The sequence below is a fragment of the Schistocerca gregaria genome, chromosome 1 (assembly GCF_023897955.1).
Source record: "Schistocerca gregaria isolate iqSchGreg1 chromosome 1, iqSchGreg1.2, whole genome shotgun sequence".
Classification (NCBI taxonomy): domain Eukaryota; kingdom Metazoa; phylum Arthropoda; class Insecta; order Orthoptera; family Acrididae; genus Schistocerca; species Schistocerca gregaria.
Genome location: NC_064920.1, coordinates 906,387,232 through 906,411,505, shown reverse-complemented (window position 1 = coordinate 906,411,505; position 24,274 = coordinate 906,387,232). Strand labels below are relative to the sequence as shown.

The 24,274-nt window shown below is 44.5% G+C and overlaps 1 protein-coding gene across 1 annotated transcript in view; it reads right to left on the bottom strand.

Moving 5' to 3' along the window:
* The window catches only part of LOC126274704 (uncharacterized), a 1,213,049-nt gene that overhangs the window by 314,725 nt on the left and 874,050 nt on the right, over nucleotides 1–24,274 (bottom strand). The window contains exon 4 of the mRNA XM_049977135.1: nucleotides 14,003–14,113. Coding sequence (XP_049833092.1) covers nucleotides 14,003–14,113 — 111 coding nt within the window. The remainder of the gene's footprint in view (nucleotides 1–14,002; nucleotides 14,114–24,274) is intronic.

Below are 24,274 nucleotides of genomic sequence, written 5' to 3'. Positions count from 1 at the left end.
TACACGGCTGTAGTCTAGCCGCGAACCGAGGGAGGATACTGTGCCTTTCAAGGTGATAAGCTTTCCTTTACTTAGCCTATCATCAGTCCTTAGATTTTGTTGTTTGTTGTACGTATATTATTATATTATTTTTTGTCCAGTGGACCTTGGAGGCCCTCCTGTACACAGAATTTCCCACGTAAGCCAAAATGTTTTATTAACTGTTCCATGTGATAGTAGGCAAAGTGAAAAGCATAAAGATGTATCGTTAACATGTATACCTCGAAAGTCTGGTATACCGAGCAGATATGATTTCCTTAATGGTATGGTATACAGGAAAGTTTTCCAACGCCTACCTTGACCTTAAGCGAGGTATGATCATCTTCGTGAATCTGCCAACACAATTTTGTTTTCATAAGCTCTTGAATGTTCTTAAAAGGAGAATATTGCTCAATTATAGGATGAACGTACTTGGCTAAACGTCTTGGCCAATAATGAAGGCAATAAACTTATCTGCGTAACCCCTCAGGTAAAATTATTTACACTACTGGCCATTAAAATTACTACACCAAGAAGAAATGCAGATGATAAATGGGTATTTATTGGACAAATATATTATACTAGAACTGATATGTGATTACATTTTCATGCAGTTTGCGTGCATAGATCCTGAGAAATGAGTACCCAGAACAACCATCTCTGGCCGTAATAACGGCCTTGATACGCCTGGACGTTGAGTCAAACAGAGCTTGGATGGCGTGTACAGGTACAGCTGCCCATGCAGCTTCAACACGATACCAAAGTTCGTCAAAAGTAGTGACTGGCGTATTGTGACGAGCCAGTTGCTCGGCCACCATTGACCAGAAGTTTTCAATTGGTGAGAGATCTGGAGAATGTGCTGGCCAGGGCAGCAGTCGCACATTTTCTGTGTCCAGAAAGGCCCGTACAGGACCTGCAACATGAGGTCGTGCATAATCCTGCTGAAATATAGGGTTTCACAGGGATCGAACGAAGGGTCGAGCCACGTGTCAAAAAAATGTTTCAAATGGCTCTGAGCACTATGGGACTTAACATCTGTGGTCATCAGTCCCCTAGAACTTAGAACTACTAACCTAAGGACATCACACACATCTATGCCCGAGGCAGGATTCGAACCTGCGACCGCAGCGGTCACGCGATTCCAGACTGAAGCGCCTAGAACCGCACGGCCATCCCGGCCGGCCAACCACGTTTCGTAACACATCTGAAATGTAACGTCCACTGTTCAAAGTGCCGCCAATGTGAACAAGAGGTGACCGAGACGTGTACCCAATGGCACCCCATACCATCAGGCCGGGTGATACGCCAGTATGGCGATGACGAATACACGCTTCCAATGAGCGTTCACCGCGATGTCGCCAAACACGGATGCGACCATCATGGTGCTGCAAACAGAACCTGGATTCATCCGAAAAAATGACATTTAGCCATTCGAGCACCCAGGTTCGTTGTTGAGTACACCATCGCAGGCGCTCCTATCTGTGATGCAGCGTCAAGGGTAACCGCAGCCATGGTCTCCGAGCTGATAGTCCATGCTGCGGCAAACGTTGTCGAACTGTTCGTGCAGATGGTTGTTGTCTTGCAAACGTCCCCATCTTTTGACTCAGGGATCGAGAATTCGCTGCACGATCCGTTACAGCCATGCGTGTAAGATGCCTGTCATCTGGACTGTTAGTGATACGAGGTCGTTGGGATCCAGCACGGCGTACCGTATTACTCTCCTGAACCCACCGATTCCATATTCTGCTAACAGTCATTGGATCTCGACCAAGGGGAGCAACAATGTCGCGATGCCATAAACCGCAATCGCGATAGGCTACAATCCGACCTTTATCAAAGTCGGAAACGTGATGGTACGCATTTCTCCTCCTTACACGAGGCATCACTACAACGTCCCACCAGGCAACGCCAGTCATCTGCTGTTTGTGTGTAAGAAACCGGTTGGAAACTTTTCTCATGTCAGTACGTTGTAGGTATCGCCACGGACGCCAACCTTGTGTGAATGCTCTGAAAAACTAACCATTTGCATATCACAGCATCTTCTTCCTGTCGGTTAAATTTCGCGTCTGTAGCACGTCATCTTCGTGGTGTAGCAATTTTAATGGCCAGTAGTGTATTGGCACGAGTGTGCCACTGATCGCGATCCCTGACTACGGCAATAGCTGGGACATTACGGAGCGCGTGGCTGCTGCCTGGCCGTGGGGACGAGAAGCAGCAGCGGCGGGCAGGTGGCAGTGCCCTGCTGTGCAGAGCTGCGCGCAGCTGCCGACTTTATTAACGGAAGCCGCCAGCAGAGGCGCCGTCGGCGGAGGCGCCTGTACAATGAGCGGCGAGAACAAAGGCTGCGGCCGCTGCCGCGGCCGCGGCCGCCACCTGCCCCACGCCTGCGCCAGTTTATTAACTGCCAGCCGCTCGTGCCTTTTGTGCGGCCGCCTCTTGCTCGGCTTCCGAACGCGGGCCGCAGAGCCACACTTTATGACCGCCGACCGTCATTTCCTCTCCTTTTCTATTTCCCTCGTCCTCCGGCGCCTCTTATAATGTAAACAGCACATTTAGGGCTTCACGTACCATTCCAGGCACCACAGCACACGCCGTTTGACTTAAAGACTACATCAACGAGGGATTGATGTAGTTTCATAAAGTTAGGAAGTGCATTCGGAGCACTCTCTTTAAGCTACGCGACAAAGAGTTTTATTTTACTGTAGAAAAAACTAGAGGAATAATGAAAACTAAAATTCGAGAACCACAAGAAGCGAGGCAGCATTATAATTACAACGATTCAAGTTGCCTTAGTGAAGAATGAAGGGAAAAATAGCAGGAACCCCACAGACTCTCGAGTTTGAGTTGCAGAGCGTCTCCCAACGTAAAACTAGCTACACCATTACAACTATCGGAGTTGGAGTCGTCATTTCGAACTGGAAGTACTTCGTGTCATCATTCTTTTGCCTGAAATATGCAAGAGCATAATGTGACACCCAGAGCGACGGAGTTTTTAATGTAATCACATGGCCCAAATCCAAGGACACTCCACTAAATTTAATTATAATACTTTTACCATTGTTATTAATTTGCGTCGTTTCAGACGATGTATACACTCTAAAGAAACAAAAACCGGTGCACAACGAAGGAATTATCCTTGGTTAGCACACTGGACTCGCATTCGGGAGGACGATGGTTCAACTCCCGCGTTCGGCCATCCTGGTTAAGGTTTTCCGTGATTTCCCTAAATCGTTCCGGGCAAATGCAGGGATGGTTCCTCTGAAAGAGCACCGCCTACTTCCTTCCTCGTTCTTCCCTAATTCGATGAGACCGATGACCTCACAGTTTCGTCTCTTCCCCCGAACAACCCAACCAATTATCCAAATGGAACGGAAAACTATATGTGAGGTACATGTACAGATACCCAAATTATTACAATTTCAGAAAAATTAATGATTTGTTCAGAAGAAAGAGCTTCACAAGTTGAGCGAGCCCCTTCCACCCCAGGCCCCTCTGCACACTGTTATTGGGCTTTGTACTGACTCAAAGTTGTTGGATGTCCTCCTGAGGGACATCGTGCGTAAATCTATCCAACTGGCGCGTCAGATCGTCAAAATCCCTAGCTGGTTGGAGGGCTCCGTCCGTTATTCTCCAAATGTTCTTAACTGGCCAGAGATCCGTCGAGGCCGGACGGGATGACCGAGCGGTTCTAGGTGCTACAGTCCGGAACCGCGATGCCGCTACGGTCGCAGGTTCGAATCCTGCCTCGGGCATGTATGTGTGTGATGTCCTTAGGTTAGTTAGGTTTAAGTAGTTCTAAGTTCTAGGGGACTCATGACCTTAGCAGTTAACTCCCACAGTGCTCAGATCCATTTGAACCAGATCCGTCAACTTCACTGACCAAGGTAGGATTTGGCAATCACAAAGAAAAGCGGTAGGAACTCTCTGCGTACGCGGATGAGCATTATCTTGCTGAAATGTAAACCCAGGATGGCTTACCACGGAGGGCAACAAAACGGTGCGCAGAATGTCGTCGACCGTACCGCTGCGCTGTAAGGTTGCTGCGGATGACAAGCAATGGGGTACTCAAATGAAAGGAAATGGCGTCCCAGGCCATTACTCTTGGTTTGCGGCGGTACAGCGGGCGACCGTCAGTTTGGTATCCCATCGCTGTACGGGGCATAGCCAGACACGTCTCTCTGCCTGGAATCTTATTGACTTGAGTAGAATTGTCTTCAGCGATGAGCCCTGCTTCGAACTGACCGCCGATGACGAGCGTCTTATGCTTATCAGAGTTTTAATAAAAAAAAGTGGACAAACCTGTTTTGCCATAATTCTTAACGGGGATTCCTTCCCTGATTTCCTGAATGAATTTACACTCTGCGGCAGGTAAGGAATTGTGTTTGCATAGCTCAGTCGACAGAGCAATTGCCCGCGATAGACGAAGGTTTCAGGATCGAAGCCAGGTCCTTAACAAAACTTCTTTCTGCCAGCAAGTTTCAAATCAGCACACAATTTCCTAGTCTACCGCTAAGTCATTTATCCGCAAATTCTTTGTTCCAGGAGAGCTAGTCCCGCAAGACACACAAAAAAACCTCCTGTGAAATTTGCAAGGTAGACCAAGAGGTACTTGAGAAAGTAAAGGTGTAGGGCGGATCGTCTTCCCTGCTTCGAAACCTCAGTCGGTACGGCACTCGCACGTGAAAGGTACAGGTCCTATATCCGAGCCCCAGTCCAGGACAAAATTTTAAACTGCTTAGAAGTTTCCTACCACGATGTCTGCACAGAACTTTTTATGAAGCATACGAAAACCTATGTTTACAATATCCCCGTTTTTAATATTCCAGTTAACGACCGTCTACGACACATTTGCCTATTCTACCTGGCTTCGAATTTGTTTAACATCCTCGCGAATATTCAGGAGGGTATGCCTACCAGTTTTTCAACTTAAAAACTCAGTTACATTACACAGAATAGGTTTAGATTATTATTCCCCAGTTTGTCCGTCGTGACGCATCAGTAACAATGTCTGATAACACGGAGCCCTACTTCCGATGCGAAACGTTGCAAGTCAGTAAACAGGAGGGGGAATATATAAAATACGCAATCTCCAATGGGGTACCCAGATTTTCGGCGAACATAGAGAACGTTGATTAACTTGCAAACAACTCCCACGTAATATCTGATTTTTTGTAATATCACGCGCATGTTAACAAACGCATAAATAATCTCGTCAGAGCAAAATATTCATTCGTTTCCGCCGCCTCTCCTTTCCGCTCCTTTTTTTTCTATATGAATTGCATCGAATGTTGTTTGATTTTTCCGATTATCAAACACGCCGCGTGCAGGAAATTCATTTGTTGGTGTTTTCCATATGATGGATGCCGCAGAGGGCTTCACCCCGGCGTGCAAAACATTTGGGAAATCCGCGCCCCGGCGATCGATGGCTCCGTCACGGCACGGCATGAGCGAGCGTGCTGCAGGCCCGGCTCGCGTCGCCACACGCGCTGCTCCTCATATCGACGAAGCCCGGCTTTACCTATCAAACAACATCCCATGCTCTCAGTAACGTTAGTTATAACACGTAGCATTCCAACGATCCAAAGACAGCAAATGGTGAAATATTCCTGTTTCGATTAATTAAGGAAAAAATAAAAAAGTAACGGATAACTGGAATACTTTGATGTCTAAACTGAGGAAAAAACCTCCTCGTGACACGTGAATCTTCAGCAGTACGCCTGGCATGTTATTCTTGTACGGAGACTCACCCCCGCAAGTGGTGGTTTTTGATTACACGTCGGAGACAAACTCGTGCTTGTCGTGATACCTGTCTGTTGTGAAGTTTGCACCCTTACAGTGATAGTGAGGTTGTAAGGCCATCTTTCTCACAAAAGTTCGAAATATAGCAACATCACTAAGGATCTAGCAATAAAAACAGAGTTTATCTTATGAAGGTGGTACATGTTCATAGGGAGCGATCTGTCATTGGTGGAAAAAACTGGAAATTTTTGGTAAGATCTTATGGGACGAAACTGCTCAGGTCATGGGTCCCTAAGCTTACATACTACGTAATCTAACTTAAATTAACTTACGCTAAGTACAACACTGATACCCATGTACGAGGGAGGACTCGAACCTCCGACGGAGAGAGCCGCACGAACCGTGAAACGGCGCCTCACTGGTGGACAAGAAAATCTTCTGCAACAAGGATCGCTTGATATTTTTACTCCACACTGATCGGTTACGATAAATTCTTTGTGCAATTATCGGATCTTCGGATTTCTTATAGATGAAAACATTATCTACTCGTGAGAAACAACACCATGTTAGCTTGTCAACAGCATAAAAAGGAACGTAGAAGATATCCATTTCACCAACTGTGTGCCCGGGAGAGGGATAAGCAAATATAAAGTGCAGTAGTGGCCCGAGCACATCAGAGGAGAAACACCTGTGATGGACCAGGGCCACGACAGCACTTTCCATTTTTGTTCATCCCCGCTCCTGGGCACGCAGTTGGAACAAACAATATTTTGTACGTTCTTTTTTATGCATATGACAAGCTAACGTGGTGTCGTTTCCTATGAGTGGAAAGTGTTCTCAGTGTATTAGTGGCAAGTATGGATGTCAATAAGAATTTTCTGAAGGTTTGTGAACTAATAATTACGTACGCTATTTCTTATCACTGATATATGGGCTCCTACACATTGATAAATTCTCTTTGTAACGGCTTTACTTTTGCCACACTGTAGGTCCGATAACGCAACAGGATTCTGTCGAAACCGGTCATTGTGAAATAAAATAAAGCTGCTTCTGATCTCTCTCATGGGAGAATACTGCAAGGATAAATATCAAGACCTAATGCAATCTTTGCAATGTGGCTTGAAAAATGTAATCAATAAAATAAAGATTAAGAATACACAACTATAGTAAATTCATTGGTAGAGATAACGTGAGTGAGCGTCGTGAGAATATGTTAGCTTCCCACGTAAGCAGACGCCAGAGCCCCCGGTTTCTGCACATGTCGAATCTTCAGCTTATTCAGTATTTGAGAACCCTACGTACGAAGTTGTTGTCGGTGAAACACTTGCTACGTGATTGGTAGCTGATTTACACACAAGGACGTGACGCGCATCCACCACCAGTAGTCTGTTTTAATCAGACAATGGCTATGGAACCAGACAAAGAATTGAGGTTTGTAAGATGTGTGTTTCAGTGTCTTTATACAAGTGACATCCATACGTAGTTGTCCCTACCCGAACTGCAACACATTATATAGAGCAAAGTATCATACTGTTAATTACATCTTTAGGGAAACATGAGCGTTTAAAATGTCGTACTGACAAGTCGCAGTCATGCATCAAACAGCGCAAATCATCTGTGCGCAGCAATACTAATATTCCTGCGCGTCGCGGACGTAAACCTGGTTTCTGTGACAAAGCCAACTGGTGTCATAACATCGTGACAAGTGACACGAGCCTCCTCGTGTACGAGCAGTGAACTATGATTCTGAAGCAAAGGAAAGACGTTTATTGCAGGCGTTAATTCCTGTCCGCTACGTGATTTTTGGTGAGACCTTACGTCTGACGCATATGATGTATCTTCACCTATCCAGATACCAGATTTACGTTACCCTGTTCTCATTCTTTAAGCTGCAACAAAAACTTTCTCATTGTCTCTCACCCGAAACAGATCGCGAATACACTAAGAACCTACCTATATCAAAGACTCCAGAATGCAATTTTCACTCTGCAGTGGAGTGTGGGCTGATAGGAACAGGAGAGCTTCTGTAAAGTTTGGAAGGTAGGAGGCGAGGAACTGGCAGAAGTAAAGCTGCGAGGACGGTGCGTGAGTCGTGTTTGGGTAGCTCAGTTGGTAGAGCAGTTGCCCGCGAAAGGCAAAGGTCCTGAGTTCGAGTCTCGGTCCAGCACACAGTTTTAATCTGCCAGGAAGTTTTACATTAAAGACTGTTTGTTAGTTGTACTTGGCGTACTGGAAAATGATTTCACGACAGAAAAGTGACTGCCACGCTAAAGGAAACACAGAATCTTGATTTGAGTCAAATGGCACGCTCGTGATATATTCCAGCTGCGCAGTTTTGATTCGGATTTAAGATAAAAATATACCCCTGACGTTATTACAAATCTCCGCGAAGACTGTTCTAACCATAAACGCGAATGGGAAATTAAGCCTGCAGGTAAAATCACTGTACCACCCACAAATCCTTTACTGGAAATGGGCCCTTGAGTTTATACTGAATGAGTTTTTAAAGGGCCTTAGGCACGGGTTCACAGGTAGATGCCGTGTTTCTTGACTTCGCAAGGCGTTTGACACAGTTCCCCACAGTCGTTTAATGAACAAAGTAAGAGCATACGGACTATCAGATCAATTGTGTGATTGGATTGAGGAGTTCCTAGATAACAGAACGCAGCATGTCATTCTCAATGGAGAGAAGTCTTCCGAAGTAAGAGTGATTTCAGGTGTGCCGCAGGGGAGTGTCATAGGACCGTTGCTATTCACAGTATACATGAAAGACCTGGTGGATGACATCCGAAGTTTACTGAGGCTTTTTGCAGATGATGCTGGGGTGTATCGAGAGGTTGCAACAATGGAAAATTGTACTGAAATGCAGGAGGATCTGCAGCGAATTGACGCATGGTGCACGGAATGGCAATTGAATCTCAATGTAGACAAGTGTAATGTGATGCGAATACATATAAAGATAGGTCACTTATCATTTAGCTATAAAATAGCAGGTCAGCAACTGGAAGCAGTTAATTCCATAAATTATCTGGGAGTACGCATTAGGAGTGATTTAAAATGGAATGATCATATAAAGTTGATCGTCGGTAAAACAGATGCCAGACTGAGATTCATTGGAAGAATCCTAAGGAAATGCAATCCGACAACAAAGGAAGTAGGTTACATTACGCTTGTTCGCCCAATGCTTGAATACTGCTCAGTAGTGTGGGATCAGCACCAGGTAGGGTTGATAGAAGAGAGAGAGAAGATCCAACGGAGAGCAGCGCGCTTCGTTACAGGATCATTTAGTAATTGTGAAAGCGTTACGGAGATGATAGATAAACTCCAGTGGAAGACTCTGCAGGAGAGACGCTCAGTAGCTCGGTACGGGCTTTTGTTAAAGTTTCGAGAACATACCTTCACCGAAGAGTCAAGCAGTATATTGCTCCCTCCTACGTATATCTCGCGAAGAGACCATGAGGATAAAATCAGAGAGATTAGAGCCCACACAGAAGCATACCGACAATCCTTCTTTCCACGTACAATACGAGACTGGAATAGAAGGGAGAACCGATAGAGGTACTCAGGGTACCCTCCGTCACACACCGTCAGGTGGCTTGCGGAGTATGGATGTGGATGTAGATGTAGATAGTAATGAAAATTCTTAGAAAGAATTCGGCAATAATTGTGAATAATCTACACAGCAAGAAGAGTAAATAGGTAAATTAGGCGTCTACTGCTCGACGTTCAGACGACAGCTACAAAGAAAGGTACAATTCAGAGATCATTTCGCTTCTCAGGGTTTTCTGCCTTGCTGTTACGGAGCGAAAATCCAAACACGTAACCGACACCAACAGACGAGATATTTACGGACTGTACGTAAGATGAAACTCGTTATGTGGAAACACTAAAAATTTCTGTAAGCTCTTGTAACCCTGTTGGTCATCCTGCTGAGGCCTTACGAGCGGAAGCCGGTGACGCGAGTCTGCGTGCTGCCCTCCCAGATTGCTGACGCTTTATTCACATGCTCAATATATTGAAAACCATTCGTCCCTCCCCTGGCAGGATCTAATATATTCTAGAACGGCGAGGAGACGCCTGATATTAAGACGAGAGCCAGACCGCTGCATTCCTTGCGTGATCGCTCGAGGGTCCCAGCGACGCCATATCGCCATGGCCCTTCTCACTCTACAACTCCACTCGCCGTATTCCGGCAGGATGTATTTTTTAAACTTTACTCTACACTGATACTAACTCACTAACGGTGCCTATCTGGAACGACACACGTTGCACAGCAGTATAATCTCTCTTCTTCTTGACACACACAGTGACTACAGTAAACGTGATCCAGCACTGTCTTTTTTAATGTATATCGTTGAAGGGGATCCTGATATATAATTCGAAGCAGGCACGTTACGACAGCGATGAACTTACTTTCTTCTATGTCGTATTTGATAATGACAAAAAGTAATGTCGTAGTGTACATGTTAACAAGTGAACTGAATTTTATTCTTAGTGTTACACTTAAAGTTGCCCATTACCAAACTACGGTTCGGTGGTTTCGGTACAGTGCATAAATGATGTAGTAAACGGTAGTATTTGTGGCACTGTTTGGGAAAGAAACAGATGAATGTTTGACAGAGAAAAATCTCTACAGCGTTCAGCGTTACGCCATAATGTATTATACATCCTTACAAAATATAAATTGCATTTTACAAGAAAAGAAATAGCTGTTTGAGTAACTACTGCACTTTATATAACCAAAACAGTTACTCTTGATGAAGGTACAATTTATGTGCACAAACAGAAAAAAATCTATAAAATTATTGTTATTATTTTGTACTCAATAGAACGTTCTTCATTATAATCAGAGGCAAGAGTTTCCTACTGTAATTGGTGAGCGCGAAAGTTGTGTAGCAATAACAGAAACATGTTTGATAATATAAGCTCTACGAAATATTGAAGCTATGTTTGCCCTTTTCTTAGGAAATTTTATTTATCTAGTGTTGTACAACATATGTCTCTTTTATTTTTACAAAACCATCCCTCTGTTTCACATTACATATCATGTACTTCCAAACAAAACCTGAACTAAACAACGACTATTTCAATTTTGCTATAAATACTATCTTTATACTATCTTTTCTAAGTAACAGATAGGAGGCCAACTATGTACACCAAAACTGTTCCGCAGGTTACGCCACCCTTTATACACACACACACACACACACACACACACACACACACACACACACACACACACATTCAGTTTCTAGATGGTTCACTGCCTCCAGTTTCTAGGGGCATCTAGTATGACAATGATCGCATACACAAAGAAAGATATAGAAATGAGGTATGCAACACACCCAACGTACGGGTAACGCAGTTACGGTATTAACTGACCAAATCAGCTAGGAAAACTACTGTTGTCTGTGCTTGCTTACGGTAGTATATAGAAGTTTTTGAATTCACGTTATACTGTGTATGTGCAAAAATATTTTCGTTATAAATTGTTGAGAGACGAGCTCTTAAAAATTCTGATCTGTTTTGCTTATTTGCTGCATTTCAACACACTTGTTTCTTGTAAAACACGATCTCTGAAATATACATTATTTTATTTCCAGTATTTAATTTGTAGCCAAACAATGTAGTCCAATTTACCGACACATCCGAAAATTTGAAGGAAGTGCACTTTTTAAGACCATGGTACCAAGTTAGGTTATACAGACATGCAGATTATGGATCTTCTCAGTATACATTTAACTTCTATCTACGGGTGCACCTTCTTAAAGCATATAGTGAAAGCTATACGACAAAACGTGTTGAGAAGCTTATTCAGCAATAATTCCTACGCACACTCGAACAATACCCATTAGTTGTTTCATTGCCATCTGAGCTGAGAAAGAAATCGTGTGGAGCTGTAGGCGGTTACCGGATGCTGATCTCTCGTTTGCCATTCCATTTCCCGCTTCTGTCATCCGGGAGCGTAGAAGATGCAGACGAACGAGTGTCATCTAGTCCAACGATCAGAATGGTACATCGATGTTTCTTGACCGTGCACAATGTTGAACATCTAGTTTAATCACTGAGAATTACGCTATCTAAAACCTGTTAATAAAATTCCGAATGTTAACCCTATGGTCTTGCGGTCACACAGTGTGGTATGCAGCAACTTTACTTTCTTGTCAGGAAAAGTCTGACCGCTGATACACGCCGTGAGAACAGAGAATATGAGAGCGCCTTTCTGAGAACAATACTATCTACAGTTGAACACCAGAAATTATTTCATCTTGAAGAAATTTTCTTTCACTCACGCGTTCGTTTGATAAACGGAGAATTGTTGAAGAAGAACCTCAGAACGCTGTCGCTTTAGGGCTCCAATGCGCAATAGTTTCGTGTCTAAAATAGTGGGATGTAATTCCACAGGTAAGTTCTAAATTCTCAGAGTCACACGTCTTTGAAACCTGTAGCAGTGTCTTAAGCTAGATTCTCGCGGAATTTGCTAGATTAGTGATGTTGCCATCGACAAAAAGTGGTAATAATCCTCGTAGACTTCTTTTACCCGTAAAACAATTCTTGTTGAAAGCCAACGACTGTAAAAATAGTCAGTATGTTTGTTACAAAATAACGATTTTTCGTTATTTACTTTCTTCATAGTGTAACTCAGGATATAATTCCAGATATAAAGCGCGTTTCTCGTGTTCTCTGACATTTATAGACGTGATTTCTGAAAAGTGTGAGTTGCTGCGGTTTACGTAATTTTAAAACGCGCAATTTCGTAATTATAAACGTATCGTTCTCTACAGATAGTGACGATGACGAATGCGAAATGGACCATCAGAATGACGCATCAGCACACATAAATGATGACAACGCTTAGTAATGTCGTAGACTACGAAAAGACGCACTTGATAATGGGAATTATAGCCCGAAACGTGTCGTGCGGAAAGTAAAGACAAATAGTGACTGGCAGCAGCAAATTTTGTAACAAACAAAAGCGGTCATTGTATTTTCTACGAAATAGAGGAGAATACTGTTTATATGAAGTAAACTTACGTTTGTAGTTTTTGAGTTTTTTGTTGTTTTCGATCATTACTACTATCCGAACATTAGAAATTAACAAAAAACAACGAGACGGTTACTATATAATTTTCTTAAATTTTTCTTTTCTCTCATGTAGTTTGAAATTTCGTCATCTAACAGTTTTCGACCAGTTAAGTTGTGTTCCAGAAACTTGAGAGTTGATGTGAGACGCAGGATATAGGTGATGGGGTAGTGGTGGGGAAAAACCGACATGTTAAAACCGATATGGTTATTTTAGTTCCCAATAACCGGTATTTTTTGGTGGTTGTTTGGTCTCAGTTATAATAGGTTTTTTTTAATTTTTTACTGATAACCAGGTAAAAATCCGAAATATCAATTAGCCGTATCAACTCAGCTAAAATTATTGGTTTTTAAATAACTCTTTTTTTAAGAAAGGAGTAATTTTTATTCTTAAAATTTCAATTTCTTTGAAATATTGCGTTATCATAAAAAATGGGAAAATCGATCTGTGCTATTTTAATAACAATGCCGACAGAAATGAGCAACAAACACATGGCGTAAGAATTGTTACAGCCCTGCTCAGACAATAATGTACCTGTTACGATGGAGCGTAGCCCACTGGATGGTACACGCTTACGTGAGTGTGCGATACTTGCCTGGTCTAGTTGTGTTACAGAATGGCACCGTCTCTAGTCTGCAAGTATTTTACAAAGTGCAGCACCAATTAAGTTGGCCTACAATGCTCCACTTCCTTTAGGAGAGTAGCAACGCGAGCGGATACAGCAAAACCAGCGACGTAACCCAAGGAGGAAACTTATAACAACTCATTCGTAGTTTACAATGAAAACTGAAAGTAGCTGGTCTGTTGCCTGTGACTGGTAATGTGCAGTTATCTGCTTGTAGCCCATGAAAACAGACAAGTTAACACGAAAAACAGAGTTCTTCAATCTCAGTTTTCACCCTTTAGCACTGACTATTCCTCACCCCCAAATAGTGGTATGATCGTTGATTACAACACGATTTTTGAGCAGAGTTTCAAAAAATTATATTAATAGGAGTTTTTTGTCATATTTAGCTATCTGTCACCTTTCGAGAAAAGCAGTGAACGTTGGACGGACTAAGTCTTGTTTTTATTTTAATTTAGTATTTTGACACTGTGCATCTTGTAACTGGGGAGTCAAAATTCTTCAGTTACTGTTCGCACTCTGTGCAGAGTACTCACCCTGGCCAGTTGCCGCTGCAGGCGCGTCAGGGCGAGCCGCTCGCGCTGCCCGTTGCGCTGCTCGGCCTCCAGTGCTCGTTCCAGCTCCACGACGCGCGCCTCCAGGCTCTCCTGCAACACGCAAGCAAACAAACTCTGTCACCACACAGTCCGACTCCACCAGTCATTGCAGTTCGCAGTTAATACTATTTGGGGAAGAGAGTCAAAGCGTAAGATTGTAAGGCGGAGAGGATATTCGATACAAATATCACAGTTGCAGGCAGGATGAAGTGACATAACTAGGATACGGCAGCAAGAACGCTTGCCCAAGGCGCCGTCTCACTGGGGATTCGTTGTTATGACAGGCGAAAGAAGGGGAAGCAAAAGGGGAAGATGGAGGAGGGAGGGCGAAATGGGTGAGGGAGAAGATGTAAGAGAAGCATCACCGGAAACCAGGAGATTGAAACTGAACTCTGATGGGCAACAGTTTCGTAACATCAATGTCTCTGCCTGGTACAGAGACGGTTGTGTCTCTGTTTGGCTACTAGATGGAGACACTTTACTGCACGTGAACCAATGCAACAAAAATGTGACGAGTACATTTTGCGTTTGTTGTTTTGTTTCTTAAGGCTTTACATCGACCGCGAAACAAAAAATTAGAGATCAATCGCTTTACTGTTACAAGTAATGCGACACTGGACTGTGAATTTTTCATGTTCTGAGTTGTATCGCATAAAAAACAAGTTACTGAAATTTGTACCTTTTACTTCATTGTAAAATCATGTTGATTTCAATTAAAGAATAAACGTTCACGAGGATTGAACAAAAATGAGGTGTCGGCATGGAAAGGGTGGGGATATAAATTCGAAGTTTGCGCAAGGCGCCAGTTGTGCCAGAGGCCAAATAAAAATGAAAAATAGAAATTCGCTAGGTGCGATTAGGACTCGCATACCGGGGCTTCCGTACAAACTTCATTATTTATAAACACAGTTCATCCATTATGGAAAAAACTACATTTTGTCTATGGAGCGCGTGACTGATTATTTTGTAATTTTTTGTTTGTTTATTTATAGACGCAATCACGTCTTTATGACACAGTAATAACCGGTTCGGCCATACAATGACCATCTTCAGATTCTAAAGGCGGCATACACTGAACAGGTTCATTCGTTGTCAAACTCATGAACCTGTATTCTTCGTATGCCGCCTTTCGAATCTGAATATGGTCATTGTATGGCGAAACCGGTTATGAGTGTGTCATAAACATGTGACTGCATCTATAAATTAAAAACAAATTTACAGTACATCCATTCCGGGGGTCGAGGAACTCTACAATTTCTGACTGTTACCGGTATTCATACTGGCGAGATATCGCTCCCAGAGTTGCCATGACTTTTGAGCATGTTTTTATTTTAAGTTTGAAGTTGGACAGCAAATGATAAAAGAAACATAATAACGCCGCGTGGGAAAGTCGCGTGGTCCAAGGGGCCTTGCCACGGTTCGCGCGGCTTTCCCTCCGTCGGAGGTTCGAGTCCTCACTCGGGAATGGGTGTGTGTGTGTGTGTGTGTGTGTGTGTGTGTGTGTGTGTGTGTGTGTGTGTGTGTGTGTGTGTGTGTGTTGTCCTCAGCGTAAGTGTAAGTTAGTTTAAGTTAGATTAAGTAATGTGTAGGCCTAGGGAAAGATGACCTTAGCAGTTTGTCACCACAGGATCTTACCACAAATTTCCAAACATAATCACTCATTAACAATGTCGTATATTTTTCTTTTACTTGTAGTGTTAAACCTTGATTCTTGCCAGATTTCATGATTCTAGACCAACGTCAAGTACTCTATAGGTTCTGATGAGTGAGTCTGCGAGTATCAAAATAGATGACGTAAATGGCAGTAGCTTTTGTATGCACTGACTTTGAAGCATAAATGTTTTATACTGCCAAGGAACCAGTATACGACCAGTATACGTAATACGTTTACCCGTTCTTGGCAAAAAAGGGTTTTTAACCGTCGCACAAAAAAGTCATCCAACAAGGGGTCCATTTTTACCGACTGATATACCGAAACATTAGAAGTGTCACCAACAGGCTGTATCTTTCTGATCTCTGTTTTGTTACATTGATCTACTTTAACCATAAATATTTTACAATTAATAAGATAAATACTTTGTACTTACGAATTTCCTATAACAAAAACTGCAGAAATCACCTGCCCATTTCTTCAGGGGACTTCGCCAACTCACGGATAAAACTGTGTTCATTTCACGTAAGGAGCATTCTTGAAGAAGCAAAAATCTGGACCGGCACAGGGGACCAGAGGCCGAATGAAAATGCGGGGACGGCACGAGCGTCACCAGCGTCTTACCCGAATAATCGCAGTGACAGTGATTACTGATCAGGCACTGATGTCTCCCACGTCTTGACTCTCTTACAGTTCAGGCCACAATGAATTTAAAAAAATGTTCTTAAACCTTGACGAGGTGGTGCACGGTATTTGGAGAAGACAAGTAACTGTTTTGCCTGCTAAACTGACATTCACCCATTGTTAATAACTTTTGCATGTGAAGCGTGAAACAGTTACACTCCTGGAAATGGAAAAAAAGAACACATTGACACCGGTGTGTCAGACCCACCTTACTTGCTCCGGACACTGCGAGAGGGCTGTACAAGCAATGATCACACGCACGGCACAGCGGACACACCAGGAACCGCGGTGTTGGCCGTCGAATGGCGCTAGCTGCGCAGCATTTGTGCACCGCCGCCGTCAGTGTCAGCCAGTTTACCGTGGCATACGGAGCTCCATCGCAGTCTTTAACACTGGTAGCATGCCGCGACAGCGTGGACGTGAACCGTATGTGCAGTTGACGGACTTTGAGCGAGGGCGTATAGTGGGCATGCGGGACGCCGGGTGGACGTACCGCCGAATTGCTCAACACGTGGGGCGTGAGGTCTCCACAGTACATCGACGTTGTCGCCAGTGGTCGGCGGAAGGTGCATGTGCCCGTCGACCTGGGACCGGAGAGCAGCGACGCACGGATGCACACCAAAACCGTAGGATCCTACGCAGTGGCGTAGGGGACCGCATCGCCACTTCCCAGCAAATTAGGGACACTGTTGCTCCTGGGATATCGGCGAGGACCATTCGCAACCGTCTCCATGAAGCTGGGCTACGGTCCCGTACACCGTTAGGCCGTCTTCCGCTCACGCCCCAACATCGTGTAGCCCGCCTCCAGTGGTGTCGCGACAGGCTTGAATGGAGGGACGAATGGAGACGTGTCGTCTTCAGCGATGAGAGTCGCTTCTGCCTTGGTGCCAATGATGGTCGTATGCGTGTTTGGCGCCGAGCAGGTGAGCGCCACCATCAGGACTGCATACGACCGAGGCACACAGGGCCAACACCCGGCATCATGGTGTGGGGAGCGATCTCCTACACTGGCCGTACACCTCTGGTGATCGTCGAGGGGACACTGAATAGTGCACGGTACATCCAAACCGTCATCGAACCCATCGTTCTACCATTCCTAGACCGGCAAGGGAACTTGCTGTTCCAACAGGATAATGCACGTCCGCATGTATCCCGTACCACCGAACGTGCTCTAGAAGGTGTAAGTCAACTACCCTGGCCAGCAAGATCTCCGGATCTGTCCCCCATTGAGCATGTTGGGGACTGGATGAAGCGTCGTCTCACGCGGTCTGCACGTCCAGCACGAACGCTGGTCCAACTGAGGCGCCAGGTGCAAATGGCATGGCAAGCCGTTCCACAGGACTACATCCAGCATCTCTACGATCGTCTCCATGGGAGAATAGCAGCCTGCATTGCTGCGAAAGGTGGATATACACTGTACTAGTGCCGACACTGTGCGTGCTCTGTTGCCTGTGTCTATGTGCCTGTGGTTCTGTCAGTGTGATCATGTGATGTATCTGACCCCAGGAATGTGTCAATAAAGTTTCCCCTTCCTGGGACAATGAATTCACGGTGTTCTTATTTCAATTTCCAGGAGTGTATATCGAATCACAGACAAGACGATCACATTGGATCAGCCTGTAACGAACCCGATTGCCCCATTGTCAGTCGTACATTAGGATATCTACAACACGCTAATTCCCGTTCAAGTCGAAAACAATTAATTCATCAGGAAGCACACTCCCAATAAAGGCTGCTGGAGAGCGACTCAATTAAAATAATTTGCGTTGCGGCGGTAAACAAAGGGAGCGAGCAACTGGTCCGGCCCAAGTTTTAATGGCAGCGGTAGGAGACGGTCGGGAAGGGGGGGGGGGGAGGGGGGCAGAGAGGAGGGTGTTCCGTCCGGTAATCCGCGCCCGTGTTTCGCAGTTTGCGGACTGCTTGGCCGTGATTAATCGCGGGGATTGCCGGGCTTATCATGCGGCGTGGTGCGGCGAGGCGCGCTGGCCCGGCCCACCCCACCCCCTTAAACATTCATTGGGGCGGCGGGGATTTGCATGGCCTCCCTTATTTATTAGCCGGCAAGTGCGCTCCTCCGAGTGACATTACGCGACACACGTACCGTTCCACAACTGCAGAAACGCCAGGTGATAAGCACACACTGTCAAGTACTTTGTACACTGTTCTGAGACCTGAGGGGCTTCGTGCGGGACTACGAGGGTGATGGTAACTTGGATATGTCCACTGCGTAGGAAACTATGCCGTATGCTTGTTGTGAATGTTCACGCAGTTCTCGTTATCATTTCCATTAAACATTGTTTACTGACTGAAATATACAAATATTTGTTAAAATCCATTTGCCAGGTTTCAAGGGTTTTCAAGCTCATCTTCAGATGAGGCTCGCATAAATTATACAGTCCCCTTAAAAGTATCCGGACACATACTAGGTAAAGCAAGCAAAGCTCTGTAGTCTGGCTCACGGGCTAACAGAAACCGACCGACGGCTGTGTCAACCTCTGCCAATGGCATCATTTGGAAGCGATATGGAGACGCACGGCGTCAACACACTGCTCTTCCGGTCGTTGTTGGCTTTCTCGACATTTGCCGCCTTTATGCCGGTCGGCAGTGACAGAATCGACCCGCACGCCCTGCAATCTTTCTCAAACGATTTTACAAGACCTATTCAGTAAAAATTAAAAAAATAGAAAAAAACATTTTTGATTTACATGTCAGGTTCATTATGATGTGCCCACCATTTCGTTAAGTGGTCATAGTTATTGGGATATTTATGTGGAAGTAAGACACCTCGCGAAATTCGAAAATGTTTGCAATGAAAATTAGTGGTCGCTATGATTTTGCTTTTGGTGGATATTATATAATATGTTGCTGCGTATGAACCTGCGCTGACATATTGATATCTTTGGACTTGGTTGGAGGTTTCTATCTGTCACCAATCTCGAGGAAATTGATCTGACGTAGAGCACTCATCTGCGTTCGCACCGCGTCTGCGATAAAACCCACAACATTCCTCATATTTCATAAAAGGTTTGAGATATCGAAATGAGATTTTGGCAAATGACAGCACACAAATGGGAGAGTATTTTGCTGCATAGTTATTATGCAAAACGTCATTATCTACCGTGTTATTCCACTAACAACCGACTTTTCCGATGAAAGAATGTAACTTTTATGGGCCATCGATATCTAGTGAAACGAGAAATGCTACGGGTTTTGAAACAATATAAATGAAGTCATTACACTTTTGTTTTGTCCCTAGAATGTCCTATCTTCATAAGATGCTGACCTTACTTTTCCTCAGTTCGTCACTTATTAAACTTAATAAACCACTGTTTCATAATTATCTCGAAATTGCGTCCGCAAAACACGTTTGTGGGGTAAGACTGTGTTAACTCCGGTGAGCTTTGGCGAAAGAAGCTAATTTTAATATGGCAATAAGATAAATATGTACGTTTTACTCAGAATTCCCCACTCGTCTGTCTTCTACGAAATTTACAAATGGTTAACAAACCAGGCGTAAATAAAAAGCTGAATTTCGCGGAATTCTTTTTAGATACTAACCAAAGAAGAGGTGACAAATCATTTTGAATGGTCACCATGCAAGTGCAGGCGTGGAGGAACCCCGTTCAATTGCTACCAAAAATGTGAGTGTAAGCTGCAGTTCAGAACAGCATTTCCCCTACAGCGCTCTTAGCGTCTCCCCCCCACTCCCCCCCTCCCCCCCTTCCTCCAGCACTGCTGCTGTGCCAGCGCTTTCCCAGCCGATTGCGCATATTGTGGGTCATATTTAACGGCTGACTGTCTGCAAAAAGTCGGTCGCCAACCACTTTCAAATCGCAGTAGAACGAAATTGGAAATTTGTGGTAAGTTCTTAAGGGACCAAACTGTGTAATCTAACTTAAACTAACTTACGCTAAGGACCACACACACACCCATGCCCGAGGGAAGACTCGAACCTCCGATGGGGGCAGCCGCGCGGACCGTGACAAGGCCTCTGAGACGGCGCGGCTACCCCGCACGGCAGTAGAGCAGATAATGATGAAATGCACTGGTGGCGAGCGGAACGTGCCCGGATCACAGGTTGACGGATGGAGCAAGGTGTCGGTGTCCAAGTGGATCGCGCGCGGCTGAGCGCGCCTGGCGGCGTAATTAATTAGGACCGTAATTTCACGGAGTGTCCCACGGCCGCGGGCGGCGGAAAGACCATGCGAGCGCACAGCCCGCGGTCGCTGTGGCCCCGCTAATGGCGCGGCCGGCTCTGCCCCGTGCCGTATCGGCAGCTAATCTGCGGCCAGTGATAAATCCCAGTTGGGATTTCCGCGGCCGATAATGCACTGCGTGGGGAGCCACCTGCCCACGAACGGCGCCACCGCTGTCTCGACAGCGGGGCCGCAGCAGCGCTCGACACGACCAGCCTCGGTCTGCTGCCAAGATCTGCGCTATCTGTACGTCCATATTAGGAATATCGTCGTATTCTTCTCCAAAATACAGTTTCTGACACGGAATACTTGCAAAAGCGCAATTTTGCACTCCCAAACGTGATCAAACCGTCAGTGAAATTGCCCACTTTGACTGGAATACTCTCTTTCAAATTCCGAAGGTGGCAGGGGTAAAATACAAAGAGCGAAAGGCTATTTACAATTTGTACAGAAATCAGATGGCAGTTATTAGAGTCGAGGGGTATCAAAGGGAAGCAGTGATTGGGGAGGGGGTGAGACAGGGTTGTAGCCTCTCCCCGATGTTATTCAATCTGTATATTGAACAAGCAACAAAGGAAACGAAAGAAAAGTTCGGAGTAGGTATTAAAATCCATGGAGAAGAAATAAAAACTTTAAGGTTCGCCGATGACATTGTAATTCTGTCAGAGACAGCAACGGACTTGGAACAGCAGTTGAACGGAATGGATAGTGTCTTGAAAGGAGGGTATAAGATGAACATCAACAAAAGCCAAACGAGGATAATGGTATGTAGCCGAATTAAGTCGGGTGATGCTGAGGGAATTAGATTAGGAAATGAGACACTTAAAGTAGTAAAGGAGTTTTGCTATTTGGGGAGCAAAATAACTGATGATGGTCGAAGTAGAGAGGATATAAAATGTAGACTGGCAATGGCCCGGAAAGCGTTTCTGAAGAAGAGAAATTTGTTAACATCGAGTATTGATTTAAGTGTCAGGAAGTCGTTTCTGAAAGTATTTGTATGGAGTGTAGCCATGTATAGAAGTGAAACGTAGACGATAAATAGTTTGGACAAGAAGAGAATAGAAGCTTTCGAAATGTAGTGTTACACAAGAATGTTGAAGACTATATGGCTAGATCACGTAACTAATGACGAGGTATTGAATATAATTGGGGAGAAGAGGAGTTTGTGGCACAACTTGACAAGAAGAAGGGACCGGTTGGTAGGACATGTTCTGAGGCATCGAGAGATCACCAATTTAGTATTGGAGGGCAGCGTGGAGGGTAAAAATCGTATAGGGAGACCAAGAGATGAATTCACTAAGCAGATTCAGAAGGATGTAGGTTGCAGTAGGTACTGGGAGATGAAGAAGCTTGCACAGGATAGGGTAGCATGGAGAACTGCATCAAACCAGTCTCAGGACTGAAGCACACAACAACAAAATGGCGTATCTCACATTTACCCTGTGATTTTGCGAAGTTAATTACTGACGTATTTTACCAAGGGAAATGTATTTCTGAAATTTCATCACTCTACCTTAACTATTTTTTTGTGTTGCGATTCTTTTGCGTCAGCGTTTATTCCATCATGCGATTTGTTGTCGACAATATTGACTCATGCAGAAGAAACTGCTATAGTCATTCAGTAAACACCTGAGAGAAGAACTATTTTCTCTTGGAAATACTTCATTACTCATTGTATAGGACGGTATGCAGTATATCAGCGGATTTCATTTTTAGTAAATTACCAGCGTAACTGAAATAATAAACGACAATACCCAAATCTTCGAATCTGGTTTCCTTGTGGCACACTCGTTCTATTCGGTAAAGGAGTTTGTAGTAGTTGAAAACGTTTCTCTGTAAGGTGTTATGTATTCGTATACTCTTTGACAAATCTTTCTTTTTGTTTTATTAATTCTTTAGTTATTTTGTTTATAAATGTTCTAATCAATATTCTGCACATTATGTACGGTTTCGTAACATGATCCAGTAGCTTCCACGTACATTTAAAACTAGAAAACTACTGCACAGTTCATATTTAAAGGGCTGACATAGGGTTCTTCTAACCACTTTCACAATATTTCTTTATCGTTCCACTTTCGAACAGCGCGCGGGAAAAACGAGCCCTGATTTCTGTTATTTCATTACTATGGTCTTTTCCGTTATACAGGTGAAGGTGAACAAAATATTTTCTCATTAAGAGAAGCAACTTGGTGACTGAAGTTTCTTGAAAAAATCTCTCCTAATGAGTAAGGCCTTTGTTTTAATGATTCCCACCGCAACTCGGGTATCATGTGCTTGAGACTCTCCCCCCTAATTTGAGATAGTTCAAAACGAGCTTCCGTTCTTTAAACTTTTACCATCTTCTCCGCTTTGGTTCGTGTGATTTCAAGAAATCTGATAAATAAATAAAATAAATGCGGATCTGCATGTTTGATGTGATGTATCGAGATTACAGCAGTAAGATAAATGTACGCTTTGTCAGTATCAAACCACTATATTGCTATTTCTTGTTGACTTCAAGTTGCGACAACAACACATTCATTCACGGCCAGGGTCTGCTACAGATATTTGCACGTATTTCATGAGAACAGGAGCATAATTTTTCCATGCGCACAAGTTAAGAGTTGATACCGCAGTATGATGTGACTGTACCCTTGGCCAGAAGGGGGCATAAGTCATCAGAGGCCACCAAGTGCTACATGAATTTTGGAATGTCGATCTGAGCGGGGAAGCGTGAAGTTTTCGACCATGATGGAAAGTGGTTTCTCCTTGTGTCTGCCTATGTGAAATCTACAAGCGCTCAGGGCCCTCGCAAACAGCTCCATACTTTATGGCTGTGGGAGGCTAGTAACAGCTAGTGACATATGAAAGAAGCGTTCTCTTATCTTTCCCCTCCCCCTGTCTCCTCAAGCTCTCTATGCACATGGAATAACGTAGTAGTACACACGAGACTACTAGGCATTTGTTATGATACTTTATTAATCTGACACGCATTCACAGCAAACGGAAAAATAACCGGAACAGAACAATGCATAAGGATAGAAGAACGCACATTACAGTCGCGAACATTTCGCTCAGCCCTACATATCAATATATCCACAGGGGAGTGTTCATAAATCTTGAGGTGATGTTCCTTCTTGAAAAGGCTGGGGAGGCAAGATTTAGAGCGGGCGCTGATACGCAAGTGAGGGTGAAAGCTACAGAGCCAGAAATTCTGGGAGCCCTCGCACCTCGGCAGGAAGACTGCACCCGCTCCGTAAGCAACGCTACCGTCAAAAGCAAAAGCATACCCCCCCCCCCCTCTTTTTTCCCCTGATCCACTCTTCCCTTTCACCCCAGAATTCCCTCATTATAATGAACTTCTCTTGTCGACGAACACGGAGGCGAGCTAGAAGTTTATCAAAGTTATTAAGTAAGGTCCAACTCTTTTATGCGCCCTCCATCGGTAGGCTCGCGCGAGTAGGGCTGGATTCCTGCGCGGGATTTGCCGCTTCAGATAAGCCGAAGTGCTATAGCTGCCGCTGCCGCCGCCGCCGCCCCCAGACCTCCGTCGCAATCCGCACGCCGCTTATGAAAGAGGAAGTCGTGCTCGGAGCCGGCGCGGCGCGGCGCGTCCGGAATTTCAAACTATCCTGTAATTGTTTAGCGGTGACTGCGTATTGATTTGGCTGGCGGCCGCGTGCGATTCTGGATGGATCCTTG